Source organism: Aplidium turbinatum, chromosome 2 (genome assembly GCF_918807975.1).
Source record: "Aplidium turbinatum chromosome 2, kaAplTurb1.1, whole genome shotgun sequence".
Classification (NCBI taxonomy): Eukaryota; Metazoa; Chordata; class Ascidiacea; order Aplousobranchia; family Polyclinidae; genus Aplidium; species Aplidium turbinatum.
In genome coordinates, this window is record NC_137473.1 from 25,774,723 (window position 1) to 25,791,031 (window position 16,309).

General features: G+C 41.1%; 2 protein-coding genes across 2 annotated transcripts; both read right to left on the reverse strand.

The window, feature by feature from the left end:
- Positions 1-1,850: 1,850 nt before the first annotated feature.
- Positions 1,851-2,888, reverse strand: LOC145788460 (uncharacterized). Its single transcript, XM_082600226.1, has one exon. It carries the CDS (start codon positions 2,886-2,888, stop codon positions 1,851-1,853), a length of 1,038 nt encoding a protein of 345 aa, XP_082456352.1.
- A 60-nt stretch (positions 2,889-2,948) lies between these two features.
- Positions 2,949-4,007, reverse strand: LOC145788461 (uncharacterized). The gene has a single exon (XM_082600227.1). The coding sequence runs from the start codon at positions 4,005-4,007 to the stop codon at positions 2,949-2,951; it is 1,059 nt and encodes a 352-aa protein (XP_082456353.1).
- Positions 4,008-16,309: the final 12,302 nt, after the last annotated feature.

Below are 16,309 nucleotides of genomic sequence, written 5' to 3' on the forward strand. Positions count from 1 at the left end.
ACAATGCAAGAAATTTGATTGTATCATTCGTACACTGTCCACTTAAACTTCCTTTTGCCACTAGTTAAACTTTTTAACCGCAAAAGGATTTCAAGAAAATCAAATTTTTGTAAAAAAAAAAAAAGTGACAACACGCCCCTGCACGGGGCGTGTGGTCACAAGATTGCAACTGTTCTTTTGCACGTTTGCAGTAACTTAAAACCTGCTAACCAGTGCCGCATCAAGTCCATGTGGAGCCCCCGCCCAAATTCTAGTAAAAAAGGCCCTCTTAAAATTGTGTTAATCATATTTATGGTTTGAAATCCTAAAATGTACTTTTTAGCACTTTGGCGTTACGTTTTCACTAAAGTTAATAGAAAAATCCTTAAATTAAACAAGGTTGGGTTGATGGGGGTGAAGTCCCCAGTTTTTGAAATTGTTTGGAATGTTTCAATGAAATTTATTAATATTCTTGTATTAAACTTGTACGTCAGGGCGTGTTGTCACAGCTGTGACAACTCGCCCCGACGTATGCAGTCAGACAAAAGTTTTAATGGTGGCTAGAAAGGCACGCTATTAACTTCTAAAGTGTCAGCTAAACTCCTAACATATAATAAGCAATAAAACTGATTTCATACTTGCGGTCAGACTGCTCTTACGAAAGCGTCACACAATTTTGAAAAGTTAGTAAAATTTACATCGATGACCAAATTTTTGATAATAATTTAATTTAAGCTAAACCTGCTGTCTTTTCTTGACTTTGCTAACCTCAAAATGAAGATGACTCTTAACGAAGCACGTGCTACAAATATAGACTCGAAGCAGTCAGTGCAAGTACAAAAAAAATTGCTGTGACAACACGCCCCGGTTTGCCTTACAATTATTTGTGTTACCTACTGAACATTTATTTATTGTGTATTTGAGTTATTCTTTTCAACATTATGTTCAAATGAAAAAGGCTAAGCAAGGTTTATTGCTAAGAACCAAGTTACCGTAGTTGTAGCCTACACCAAACTGTAAGCACTAAGCAGGCATGATGATTATCCTCTGCCGCAGTCTACAACTCACACAGCAAAAAGTTTAGTTCAAGAGTCAAAACTAACTGGTCACAGCGGTAGGAAACCATAATCTCTTCGTGGGAAAATTGTAACATAAGATTCCCGGATCCGTTCGTCTGTATGCAATGACCGAAAAGAAACACTCTTCCGAAACGTCTTTTCAAGAATTGTATTTTTGTAAAAATAGCCTCAAAGCTGTCGAAATCGGGACGCAACACGGTGCGCATACAAGCGGTTGGACTACCTTGAAGGGAAATTTGTCTGTGATCTAGCTAAACGTTTGCCCGTTTATGCGCGTCAACGCTTCATTGATTTCTTAGGTGATAAATTTGGTTGTACGGCGTACCCTTCCTTTGATAGTTTGTTGCAGTTTGTTATTGCGGAAGAAAATGCGAAATCAACCGACTTTGGCGTTTGGTTAATGAGTGAGGACCATAAGTCGAGCAATAACTATTCTTCTGGTAAGTCGGAGAGTAAAAGGGACGCGGGTGCATTTCAAGTGAAACATACGGCGGCCAAGGTTGACGGCTATGGTAATATAAATTCCCCAACGTCAAAAACGAGTGTCTCGTTGTGTGAGTGTTGCCTTTCGTTTGGTGTGAATGTGGATCATGGTTTGGAGGTATGTCATCGTTTGCAAGGTATGACTGTGGCAAAGCGTGAAGAGTTTTTCTACAAACATTGGCTCTGTTATAATTGTGGAGGAAAGCATCGGGCTAGAGATTGTCGCTGTGCCATGAACTGTGATTAGTGTCAGGAAGGATGCTAACTGTAAAACGCCGAAGCATTTCGCTATGTTGCATGAATGGGTCGTTAATGATAGGCCAGCAAACAAACCAGTTCCAAAGAAGGTACGCAAGTCCGCTGTGGACAAAGTTGACAAGTCGCAGGTGTTATCACCGCAAAATCGTTAGGATCATCACTTAACGATACTAATGGTCTTTCGTTGACAATCCTCACGGCGCTCGAGGCAAACGTCAGCAATTCAACATAGCTTGGCTTACGTGCCAACTCGTGCACAGTTCTTGTGAAAATCAGCTTGAACTGCTTGACCATGGTTTCCCAAGTGCCACCTTGCGATGGGGCATATGGCGGGATCCTTTCAAACTTAACACCTCTTTCACGTAGAGAGTTCGACCACTCGCAAGACTCAAGCAACTCTGGCAAAAGGTTAGCTGCCCCTTGAAACGTAGACCCGTTATCAGAGAACAATTTCGTCACGGAGCCTCTTACGTCAGTGAACCTGCTAAATGCCAATATAAACTCATTCAATGACAGCGAAGTGACAAGTTCGACATGTATTGCCCTTGAAGCCATGCAAGTAAACAACAAGCCCCACGCCTTACGTGTACTTCTCCCTTGAACGAATTCAATTGGCCCCAAGTAGTCCATGCCACAGATGTCAAAGGCTTTATCACATGTAGCAGTACTAGCTATTGGGAGATCTGACATGAGCTGTCTTATGGGCTTCGCTTTCTCCAACGCACACCTCGCACATTCTTTTAAGTATTTTTTGACCGCACATGCACCTTTGATGATCCAAAACCTCTGCCTTGTACAAAGCAGCGAATGTTGTACACCAACATGACCATTTCTGCTGTGATACCATAACACAACCAGCCGCGTGAGCGCATGCTTTGTTGGCAAGATAATCGGATGTTTTCTATCTTCAGACAAAACCGGGGCATTACTCAATCTTCCTTCAATTCTTAACAGACCCTTTTCATCTACGCATGGTCTAAACCTACGTAATGATCTCAAATCACCCAACCACTGTTTATTACGTACGCTACTCTTTTTGCTTAGCTTTTTGATCGCCTCGTCCAAGGCTTCAGGCGATTCTTCAGTCATCAATTCCACAGCAGACCCATACACTTTATTTTGAACAAATTTAACAACTAATTCCAATGACTAGTTAAGATAATCGACATCTAACTTCGGCTTACGAAACTCGCGTCCTTTGATTTTGCAGAACAGAAACTGAACAAACGCTGCCCTATAGGCCACACGCTTCTGCAGAACATACAACGACGGTGCAGAGGCAAAGAGTCGTTCTAGACTGTCATCATCGTCACCGGGGCACATCTCATCCTTTGTGCAATTAGTCTTATGACAGGATACACTACCCACACCATCATCAACAAGAGGGATTTCGCAGCTTTGTGATAAAAACCTAGGTCCGTGAAACCACAAACTTCTCGATGTCTCCTTCTTAACTCCATCTGGTCTTGAAGCAACATCTGCCCGGTTTAAATCTGTGGGACAATACCTCCAATCTGAAGACTCCGAAAACAATAATATTTTGTCAATACGACGTGCTACAAATTTGTCCAATCTCAACTCATCATTTTTTAGCCAATGCAAAACGGTTTTCGAGTCAGACCACAAAAAGGGCTTACAGTTATTTAGTTTTAACGACTCCTTAGCCTGTCGGAGTAACTCTACACCCATCACAGCAGCAACCAATTCCTTTCGCGGAATTCCCCAAGAGCGCTGATGCCTTAAAGCCACTTTACTCTTGCCGAAGACAATCGACACTGATATAGATTCATTTACTATCCGACGTAAATAAACAACACTACCAAAGACACGCTCTGATGCATCCGAAAAACAATGCAGTTGGAAAACCACTTTATCATTGGGCTCCACTGGGATAGAATTCGCAAAGTAATACCGAGGCAATGACATGTCTAACAGTGACTTTATCAATTGAAACCATGTTTCCCAATCTTTTCCAACATTGTCTGGAACCGGGGTGTCCCAGTCAAAGTTATCAATTGCTAATTGCTGTAAGATCAATCTAGCCTTCACGAAAAAGCAACAAAATATCCCAAGAGGGTCAAACGACTTGCCTATTTGGCTTAACATGCTTCTTCGCGTGTATTTGTTCAAAGGTTGCAGTTCTGACTTGAGTTTTAAGCAATCAGAGCTTGTCTCCCAGATACAACCAAGAACCTTCATGCCAGGCATGTCATCCTGACATTCATCATCCAAGTTTAGGTCTCGGAAACCAGACGCTAATGAGTCTACATTCAAGTTTGGCAACGCTGGAAGTGCCTCACCATTAGCACTCCACTTACCCAAATGAAACCCGCGACTTTTAAACAAAGAAATCGACTCGTTTACAACCGACTCTGCAAGTCTGCATCACACAAGCTATCCACCGCAAATATTAAGTCATCCATAGATATTTTCTCGTATAGTGTTTATAGTCAGGTCCGATGCACCAGTTGCATTATCCTCTAAAGCAGGGGTTCCCAACCTTTTTTACACCGTGGCCCCCTTTGAAAATTTTGAAAAATCAATGGCCCCCCTATTTTTTTCAACCTTTTGAAAAAAATTAAGAAACGTCATTTTAATTAAAAAACTTGTTTATACAGTAACCGGTAGTTAGAATGATCAAATGATATAAATACAACACACAATAAACATGATAGTACATTAATTAGTTATTAGGCTACATATGCAGTTAATGTGATGGTTGAGCTTGTTTTTGCTCTGACAATGTCTTAATTGCTGGTTTGGTGGTGGAAAGAGCAAGCCGCATGTCATATTGAATATCCAAGACACTGCGCTGCTTTGTCTTCAGAAGTAACATTGTTGAAAACCACATTCACAACGATATGTTGATGGGAAAGGCAACAGCAATGGCATGACAATTTCATCAAGCTTAGGATACGATTTGCTTAGTTTTGCCAAAAATGTGGTCAAACTATCTTTCTCAAAGCTCAATCGGGTTGCCGTCTCTTCTTGCAGCTTCAAGAGTTCGCTTTGCGCACCATCATTTGTGTCTGGAATATTAGTAACAGGACAATGCAAAGGATCTTTTACTAGTGTAGCAGCTTGATCAGGTATGTCAGGGAAATACTTGCTGAATTCTTGCAAACAACCGGGAATTACAGACCATTTCATGAAGTTTCGGGCAAAATGTACTAGTATTTTTATTAAATTTGAATTTATTTTTTTTGTTATATAGTGTTGGAGTGGATTATTTTTCAATTATTATTTTTCAATTTTTTCCATGGCCCCCTTAAAAAAGGCTCATGGCCCCCAGGTTGGGAACCCCTGCTCTAAAGTCTTACGAATCGCAAAACTCGCTACAAAGGGTGAGCTCTTAAGTCCCCAGGCATGGCGCGTGATTCTATACGGCCGCATAGCGCCATTAATATCATCGTTGTCAAACCACAGGATGCGCAGCAAATCTCTTTGCTCTTCAGGCACTTTTACCTGAAAAAAGCATTTAGCTAGATCCGCCATAAAGGCATAGCGACCCATACGAAACCGCGCAAGAACACCAGCCAGGCTGTTAAGCAAATCTGGGCCGGTGAAAATCCAATCATTTAAACAAGTGCCATTAAATGTTGCCTTCCCATCATATACAATCCTTTTTTTAGTTTGTGATGTAACAAAGTATGGAAGGTACCAAGAGCCACATTCAGTTGACTTGTTCAAAGCGGGTTCTATAAATCCTTTTTCCTTTAGCTCCTGAAAACTTTCTAGCAAAAATTTGTACAACTCGGCGTCACACACGGCTTTTCGCTTTAACGCCCCTAACCGCTTTCGAGCCAGGCTTTCATTTTCCGGTAACTGAAGGTCACCTTTAAATGAGATAGGAATCTCATAACGATTGTCCGATAACACATGATTTTCGTTGGTCAATCTCAGCACTTTCTTATCAGCGCGTGACATGCTCCGCTGCGAATCTGCCAGCGTGGCTTCCTTTAACTCCTGTCTTAATTCGTCCACAATACAGTCGCGCGTCAAAATTTCACGTTTTAACCAGTCCACGTTCTCAAGGTCATCGCGAACCTGTACTTTCCTGACTGTGACACGACTGTCCGAACAGAGAGGAGACCGCCCTCCTCCGGCTAGCCATCCCAACGGTGTGTTTATAGCGTGCGGCTCATACAACGCTTTACCAACGCGCTCTTCAAGCACAGTTAACAAGAATGGACAGTCATCGCCTATCAAAATGTCCACAGTCTGACGATTTTCTAATTCAAACACACTAATATCATCAAAATGTCTGTAACCTCTCAATTCTTGCTTATGGGGCAAGGTTTTAACGTCATCGCTCCATGGCGTCGAACACACAACATTATCTATGTTAAAACTCTCACCAGTCGACAACGATTTTACCACAAAGTTGATACCAAACCAGTATCAACTTTCGCGTCACCGTTCAAGGTTTTCATGGTAAAGGAAATGTTTTCATAGGGCTGTAACCCCAACTCTGCACAAAATGATTTTGATACCAGCGTTATCTGGGATCCATAATCAAGCTGACAGTACACCAACTTTTCTAAGCCAGTTGCCGGGTGTATGACCAACACAGCAACTGTTCGGTTTAAAACTTTACAAGGTGTCACTTTCACATTTCTCAAAGAGACTGATTTTTCTCTACCTTGAACTCCAGTTGTATTAACCGCAGACTTGTCAACTTTGTCCACAGCGGACTCGCGTACCTTCTTTGGAACTGGTTTGTTTGCTGGCCTATCATTAACGACCCATTCATGCAACATAGCGAAATGCTTCGGCGTTTTACAGTTAGCATCCTTCCTGACACTGATCACAGTTCATGGCACAGCGACAATCTCTAGCCCGATGCTTTCCTCCACAATTATAACAGAGCCAATGTTTGTAGAAAAACTCTTCACGCTTTGCCACAGTCATACCTTGCAAACGATGACATACCTCCAAACCATGATCCACATTCACACCAAACGAAAGGCAACACTCACACAACGAGACACTCGTTTTTGACGTTGGGGAATTTATATTACCATAGCCGTCAACCTTGGCCGCCGTATGTTTCACTTGAAATGCACCCGCGTCCCTTTTACTCTCCGACTTACCAGAAGAATAGTTATTGCTCGACTTATGGTCCTCACTCATTAACCAAACGCCAAAGTCGGTTGATTTCGCATTTTCTTCCGCAATAACAAACTGCAACAAACTATCAAAGGAAGGGTCCGCCATACAACCAAATTTATCACCTAAGAAATCAATGAAGGGTTGACGCGCATAAACGGGCAAACGTTTAGCTAGATCACAGACAAATTTCCCTTCAAGGTAGTCCAACCGCTTGTATGCTGCCGCATATATTTGGCAATCTAGTAATTCTGCTCGAAACTTGCGCCAACCAGTAATGTCAGACCCCGACACACGCGGTCCAAATCGAATACTCCTAACACAAGCCTCAGAATTAAAACCGCCGCGAACAGAAAATCTTAAAGACAAACGCTCCAATGCCATATTAGCACGCATTGCTTCGTTGTAACCTGGGGTGCTACTGATCATCAAGCTTATATCTTGCGCAGCAGTTTTAATACATGCTGCTCTAATCAAGCTCAGTCTCATATCCTCATACGGGCATTTTTTTAACAAAGCATTTATCTCGTTTCTAAAAACAATAAAGGGCATAGAAAACCCGTCATATTTTATGAGCGAGGCCATGTCAAGATAGTCCTTCCATGACGCCTTTACGCACGCTCCGTCGTAGGCTAGGGGCGGTTGCTGTTCTCTCCTTGCCATCACGTCACTTTCATGCAGGGGTAAGCCATGATACCCATCATGGACTGCATGCCCCTTAGGGATATACCTAGTATTATCAGTAAATCCTGGCGAAGGTCTAATAGATCTCTCATAGACAGGTACATTTAAGCTAGGAGCCATTAACTTGTTTGCTTCGTTAGCAGCCTCCATATGGGCACAGAATTTAGACAACACTGCGTTTGGGGCTTGTTTTGAAACAGGTCTCTCGCTTTCCTTGAAATGGAGACCATCTTTCATCTGGGCGCTCGTCTTCGAATCCCTCGTACGATAACTCCTCAAGCTATGTGTCTTCTCTGTATAGCATTCCGACATGGCCATCTGCTTCTGCAAGCTTGCACGTACTTGTAATTCCCTAAGCTCTCTGGCCAGCTTACGCTCTTCTCGGGCTTCCTGTTCCCGGGCCTCCGCCTCCTTTAATTTTCTTGTCTCCCGGGCCTCGTCTAAGCGGTTCTCAATTTGAATCTGTGCTAATTGAGTTTCTAGTTCAATCTGAGCTAAAATATGCGCAGACCTTCTGCTTTTCCCTGCAGATGAGGGAGGGACCCCAATGGTTATGTTTGGCAGGGAAGCTGAATTGACTGGGAGCGAGTCTGTTAGCTCCTCCCATCGTTCCTTACATCTCCTCACTAACATCTCAAACTCGGGGGCGACTCGAGGTTCGGAGTCCTCCTTCTGCGTAATGGCACAAAAGTCTCTAACTCTCCAATCTAGAGCCTTGACATGTTGTGATTCAAATTCTATGACTTCGTCTCTGCTTCTTAGTTCCCAAAGCTGTCTCGTGGCCGCACTGATGTCACTAAGTAGCTGACGCTTTCGTTGACGGGCTTCCCTGTCATTCTGTAGCCCTAACACTTCCTGGTGAACCTCCTCTCTACCGACCTCTGAGGGCAGTTGTGATTGTACTACTGGTCCACTCACCGGAGGCCGCGCTACGGTGGCCCCACTCTCCACGACAGATTCACCTCGCCCCACCAAAGAGCGGCGGACCGGCCCCTGTACACTCCCCAACCCGCTCGAGACCCACAGACAGTCCTCAAGGGAAGCGGCACTCATAGTTATTTTAGTAAATAGATTAATGTACGGTAATTCAATTCAATCACTACTAAATATCAGTACCGGTAGTCTACACAAATTTGCTATAAAAGCTTTATAACATACACAATCAAATAAGTAGCACACTGACCAGAGGCAGGAAATAGTCCTCGCACCACTGCCCTTAAGAGAAGCGTCGCACCCTTTGTCCACGTGGTCCAGTTTCAAAATGGCGTCACGCGCTTCGTCTTGTGGTCGGTGGAATATCACAGTTTCTTGCTCTCCTCGGACAGTTCGATCGTCGACGGATTGTTGGTCTGGTGACCGTTCCCCAGCCGCTTCAGGCAGTTTAAAGTAACCGTGCTTATACTGCCCCACAGTTGGCTTCTCGACCTGGAGATCTGGTTTAGCTTTTTCGATTGCTGTTTTTTGGCCGCTTCGGTTGGCCAGCAATATGCGTTTTACAACACCAGCAAAAAACAATTCTTGTAGCTTCACGATTGAAGTGACCAGCGTAACACAATTGAAGATGGGTAACTACAGACTCACGATTGAAGTGAACAGAGCCAACACAATTGAAGATCGGTAACTACAGAATCAAGATTGAAATGACCTTCCGTTTATCACAATTGAAATGTTCTTTCTTTTTGATAACCGCTATGTATGAGCTGCTATCCAATCTGTCTTCTTCTTAACTTTCGACTCAAGTTCCACATGTGTTGAGTGAAGATTGATTGTGTATTGTTAATAAGAGACGGGTTCAATTGTGATGTGGAATAGTCACTTCACACTCTTATTACGTCCGCCCGTTAGATTCACACATCATAAAAGAAAGCAGAGTTGCCAGATTTTTGTCACAAAAAGTCGCAAAATGGCTTGTAAAGTAGCCCAATTTCCGCACGTTGTTTTTCTTTCAAGAAAAACTACGGAACATTTTATTCTGTTAACCAAGTCGATTATTATGTTAACTTAATTAACAGCAAATGCGTTATGTATGTTAGAATGATTAAAAAATACCTTGGTGCTTACAACATCAAATATTTAGTGTATATTATAATTTTATATTCAGCTTAATTTTCCAGCATGTCCAAATTGTAAGATATTACATAGTAGCCTATATCAGTTCCTACTGTACAGTTGAATTTTGCAACCTTAAATTACCTAAGCAAAAAAAATATTATACATTCAGTAATGGGAAAGATCACAAGAACTATCACATACAAGAGCATCAAATACAATGGTTTGTTTTTTCAGTGACTGCTTCGTCAACATAAAAATATTGCTTACTGTTTCCACCTATTTTAAGATTTACCGGTAGCCTACTACAAGTGAGCAATGATGGTAGCACAATAAAGACTAACGAGGAGAGTTTTGTGCTAGGTAGAGCTAACCAGAGGAAAACTGGTCACAAAATTGGTTTTAACGTTACTCCATTAGCTTTATTGTGATCGTTTCTGACTTAAAATATTATAAGACTGTCACAGCTAGCCTCTATTAGGCTAATAGGATTTACTAGGTAAATTACTTAACTCACTACACCTCTAGTCTTTGTCTAATTAAATTTTATGTTGTCTAAAGGTTTACTAATTCAAACCTAAACCCAACTCTTAACCATGAAAAATAACTCTATCACAAAATTCACACTCTAACCTCTAACAATTTAGCAACTAGGCTTACTTACAAAAACCTTTGGGAAACTTCTGCCTTCTAACAAACGCATCGAGCCGGATAGAGGCTACAATACTCGGCCAACTGGATAACTCAGCAAGTCGCCCCTAGGCTAGGAACAGTAGGCTTTAGGCTATAGCCTACATGGTCATCACGCCATTCTCACCAAAAGTGAAAGAAGAGGAAGTACGGTACATAAAAACACTTGACTTTAGGAAGAGACAAGAGACGTGATGCAAGTCAATTGTTCTGTGACTTTTTCCACTTTCATCTTTGTTAGGCATTATAACTTAAATCTTAAGGGAAGTAAAAAGTAGCCCAAAAAGTCGCAAATGTCAAAAAATCGCGAACCTTCAAATTCAAGTCGCAAAGCAAATTAAAAGTAGCCCAATTCACGACAAGTACCCCAATCTGGCAACTCTGAAAGAAAGACGAAGCACGTTTGGAAAACACAAGTTAAAAAAATAGAGAAAGAATGACGAGAGATTGTCGCTCAAGCGTCACAGTGCATCGCAATGATGACGTCACGATTGCGCGACAATCTATGTCACAATACGGAGACAGATAACTTGGCCATAATTTCGTGAACAGGGCTTGGCCTGCTTTTCTTTTCGGCGTGATAAGATAGATGTGAAGGGCGGTTTGGGAAAATGCATGGCACTGCATCATTTTTAAGCTTAAAATGCTTACATGGTATTCTTACGTCAGGCTCCTCATTCATTCCTTTTAACACATCCTCTTTAATGACATCACAGTCTTGAAAGTGCTTTAAACACACCACTGAATTTTTGGTAACAACAAGACCTTCTCTAGGAATTTTTCACATCCATTTTTCTCAAGTTTTTCTCCTTTGGAAAGCTAAATGATTTTACAGTCCCTTCAGTGACTACACTGCTGTTGTAGTTGGATTTACAGCCTGGAACACAACACTTATTCACCATTATTAAATATTGCTCTGATTAACTGAAATATAGATGATAATTATATAGTTATATAGCCTACGTACTGCAATTAAAATATTGATTTGTTTCGTTAGGGTATACAAAAGACAAACAATCCAACTTGCTCACTACTTAAAGGAGAATTCAGAAAAAAAATTGATGCTCTTAGCAAAACCTAAAATAGGAATGAAGTGAAATTGCTAACTACATCTATTCCATGCAGTTGAGCTCAACTGAGCTATTCCCTTCTCATGGAGGCTTTATCACTAGTCTCAAATCGGTTGGATTTCATGGGCTAGGGGGGGACTTTTCAGTTGGTCTTCATAGCCTAGCCATATAACTATAGCCTACTACGGTCACAAATAGGCTACTAAAAAAAGGTTTTTGTTGCAGTGACGATCGGTGAGGGAAAGCAGTGCTTACCTGAGCGAAAACTATGCAAAATATAATGACTGAATTCTAGGTTTAACTTCTTAAGTCCTCACCAAACCGCATGTCTTGCCTATAAATGCCAATTAACTCAAATGCTCCTGTCAGAAACAATCACTGAGGTTCCAGGGAAATCAACTTTCCAAGTTGCTTTTCCCAAGTTCAAAAACGTCAAAAAACGCTTTCGTTTTATCCAATCCTCACTCGTTTTGCAAAACGTCACCAGCTGCTTAGCCAATCAGATGTATTATGGTTAGAGTTGCTTTCCCAGTGACGTCAATGGCTAGACTAACTCGTCATACGCACAGAATGGTCTCTCGTCACGGTACATAGCACAGCATCATAAAGGCGAAAAGATTGTTGCTGTTTTTTTATGTCTCCTCGCCATGTACTTTAGCCTACTAGCTTTCATAGTCATGCCTTTGCCCTTTTTACAGCGTTGATATAACGTTACTTCGCCAATGAACGTTCAGGTGCGGCTGCAATATTTAGTTCGTTAAGCTTTTATACGCAGGAGGCAAACTTATCTATCTTTTTGTACAAATTGCTTGCGGTTGTAATGCTTAGGCCTAAGTGTTAGTTTTTGTAGTATAGGCCTAACTGCATATCTGAGAATGAACATTCATGACGAATTAAATATTTAGACAACTATTATTCCATGTCTAATACTGGATTTTGGTCCTGCAACGTTAAAATTAAGATTGTTCATGACTTCTAAACATTGAATGGATGTATGATCACGACATAGGCGAAGCACAATTTTACAGATTTTTATTTTTGATTTGTTTTGAAAATGCTCTCAAAGCGCACCAAATTGGAAGTGTTTTTCAAAAATTTCTGGGGGGGCTCCCCAGACCCTCCGCTAAAAGTGTTTGATTTGATGCAATAGGCAATGTAGACAGTGCTGTTGGTAATGTGGTCTAGCTCTAGCCTATATTTTTGGCAAGCATTAAGTTTGAAGTTATTACCTATGGGTCATTTTTCTTTAGTGCTTGCGATTATGTACTGTAGCTGCTTCATTTGGAAATTAAAATACCTCTGTGAAGATGTTCTGAAAGAACATTAACTATGATCGCCTATCAATATTTGTGATAATTAAAGTATAGTTTTGTTCAAAGGTGCAAATTTGATGCGTAGGCTATAGCATGATAAACTGTCAAATTATTTTTAGGCTGTAGGGTTACCGGTTTGATAAGTAAATAGCTTGTCATTTTTGTGTTTTTCAGTGAAAATTTACAAATATTGATTCTTTGGAGTATCCCCTGGTTATAGCCTAATGAAGAGATTGAGCTACTTTTGGTCTGGCCTGTTATTGCAATTGGGCTGGAGATTTTCAATTAATGTGGCGACATGGATATTCAGCCTCTGTTAAGTAGCTGATTGAATGAATCTTTATCCTCAGACTGGGAAAGCTTCTTGCAGAGCTCAATCCCGGCAGTTTCGCATAGGCTTTGAAGTAGAGGCACTAACTAACTTGTAGAGGCTTTGAGGCACTAACGCAGGCCCGGTCACCGAGATTTACAGAGTGAAGTTTCCGATTGTTGAAGTGTTGTTGCCAGAAAATTATTCCATCCATTAGGTGCCGCTGAATGGAGAGCAGTCCTTAATGTGCGTTGCTCAAGCGCACGCCCTGAGAGTCGAACCAGCGCAGCTTGATCTTGAAGCTTCTTCGTTCCAGAAGTCACGCGCTAACCAATTTAGCTATCGGGGCTATAGTCAGGGTTGCAATCGACATGCACCCAAAAATAAGGACAGCCGAAAGTTTAGAATAGCATTGAAAAAACGTTTTTGGACATACTTTGTATTAATCATGCGTGTCATATCACATTCCATACTTTTTGCCAGAAACAATCTGCTCCAGCAACTCCTTGTTATTAGAAATTGCTTTATGGATCTCACGGCAGCTCAGGTATAGGTTTATCTTTACTTGTAGCTGGGATTTGACTATCATTTCACTAAGTCTGTTCCTTTCCTTGGTCCTAAACAAGAGAGAACACTCTTTCCACAAATACATTGCTGACTGGAAGAGAGAAAATGATGCTAAGCAGCATGTAGAGCAGCGGAAAAGAGTTGTTTCCGGTAAAGATCTTCATCCACTTGTCCTCAGGTTCACCCTTGCTGAACATATCATCTGTAATTTTCTTGAGCAGATCGTTGACAGCCGAGACTTCATCCAACAGCTCATCTTTCATTGCCATTAGTGGATCAACTTGCTTCGCCAACTTCTTGACTTCCTCGTACTCGATTGCTTGATCTTTCAGCAGGGTCCAGTTGATATGCTTTGGATGCTTCTCAAACCGATACCACTTGTTGATATATTCCAAAGTAGTGGTGTAGAACTCCTGGAAGCTCGCTTTGAAATCCTTAGCATGCTCTTCATCAACTGTTCTTGCTCCGAAAAACCTTGAACACTAGCGTTGCAATACTTTGATCTTGAAAGATTCAATTATCTCTGCCAGTTCTGGAAACAATGCAGTTGAATTTTGCAGGAGTAACAGTGGTTTATTGAAGAGCAAGAGAGTGCTGTGGAGGAATGATACGAAGATCAGTGACTTTTCTGATTTAAAGAAATCCTCCAATATTCTTGGTAAATGTTTTAGCGAATAAAAATGCGCTTTGAATGGTTCCCACAGATCGATTATTCGCTCGAGTACAGTATCAAGTGTGGTCTATCGAGTCGGCGTGTGTGTTGGTAGAGTCAAGTAGTTGCTATCAAGCTCCTCACATAAATGCTTGAGCCTCATCGTTCTACCAGTTTGGGTTTTGAAGTGGCTACCAATCTTCAGTATGATTGTTTCTTTGTCAAGTGTTGAGCGCTCTGATCCCTGCTCTGCTGCATTATGCAAGATATAAGCAGGGCAGCCGACTGGGATCAGATGCAATGTTTGCTCTTTGAAACGAGAGAAGACGTTGTTTTTTCCTCTATGCCCCTGTAATCCTCCAAAATTCACTGGTGCATTATTGGCACAAGAGGATGTCAGCTGTTTCATGTCTAGGCCATTCTCTTGAATAGAGGAGAGAATAAAGTTTGTGATCTGTGACGAGGTCTTGCCTGGCATTGATCGCAGGTGAAGAAGACGCACTCGCATTCCAACTTTGGCGTTAAAGAATCTGATGACTAGAGGAAACTAACAAAACTAATTTTAGAGTATTATGCAACACCGGATACCAGAGGAAAACGATCGAAGTTGTGTAATTGTTGAAAATAAGACAAAATAAGGACGTAAGTCGAAAATAAGGACATTTCTTAGAAATAAGGACAATTAAGTTTTCTAAGACCTGGCTCTTCAAAATAAGGACAAATTTTAGAAACAAGGACGGTATGGCAACCCTGGCTATAGTCATTGCTGAAAGTCTCAGTTCAAATTGCTGTTGAATCCAAATAGGCCCATGGCCACCTTGAGATGCGGTCTGATTTGTCACATTTTGCAGATTTTGATTACAGCTACTGCTAGTGCTTGACTGACATTTTTTGAGATGTTTTTACTTTTTGCGGTTTCCTAATGACAAAAAACTTTTTTGCTGCCTTGGAGAAGCAGTTGCAAATGAGAAAAAGTAAGTTGAAAAACGCAAAATCAGACTGTTATTGAAAATTAACAGTCTGACTAAAATCTACAAAATCAAATTTTCTTTGTTTTTCAACATGTGAGGATGTTAAAACCAGTGGCGCATCGTGACCACTTTGACAGGGTGTTCAGTGACGGCAAAGCAACAGCGGGGGGTCTGGGGGAACTCCCCCAGAAAATTTTTAAAATTAACATTGAATTTGGTGCGTTCTGAGAGCATTTTCAGCACAAATTCGGAACATGAACAGAACTGACAAAAATAATGTTGTCGGAATGGAGAAGAATACAAAATAGATATTTATTTGACAGCGCCTATTGAATGAAAGACTTAGTACTATCAAACATTAAGTTGCATTTCTAAATTCACATACTTCAGTTCAGTTTTTATTTCCGACCATCAAAACGAACAATATTACTTGCCATAACACAGCAGGAGTCTGAAAAAACCAGAAAGTTAAAGCGTGCTCGAGATGGAAATGATTTAGCTACTTCATGCAAGGATTAGGCACGGTCGCAACACCTTGAGAAATGTACAAGCGAATTAAAAACAAACATGTAATAAAAACGGATGTAGTCTAAACGCAGCTTTAGCCACTAGCCAATTTTTTTATTATCAGTACCGGTATCATTTTGTTCATTGGCTTCACATTTTAATATATATATTATATACCGTACCGGTGGTACACTCAAGACGAAACAAACATAGGCAATAATTAATGTGAGACAAACCAGGAGACACAGAAAGCGACTTTGAGTCAGCTGGCACCTGCTACATAATTAAGGTGTTTCAGCAATAAGGTACAATACCAGTAACATACAAACACTCTAATTCCAAAACGATTAGATGTGTTGTTTTAGAATGGTGCATCAATGATATTGGCTATTGCCATAAGCTTTGTTGCAGATTCAGACAAACTAGTCCTAATTTACTGGCACTTGGTGCATAAAAAACATTTTATCTTATCTTGTTTCCAACTCTGATCACCTCAAACTCTAATCCAACAAGCTAAAACTTACTATTGCCTGGGATTCCCCCAATGACGCGCCAAGGTGTGCAGATTAGCGAGTGCACAGTGCACAG

Coding starts and splice junctions, on each gene's coding strand:
- LOC145788461 (XM_082600227.1), bottom strand. CDS start 4,007: ATGCCTGGCATGAAGGTTCTTGGTTGTATCTGGGAGACAAGCTCTGAT.
- LOC145788460 (XM_082600226.1), bottom strand. CDS start 2,888: ATGACTGAAGAATCGCCTGAAGCCTTGGACGAGGCGATCAAAAAGCTA.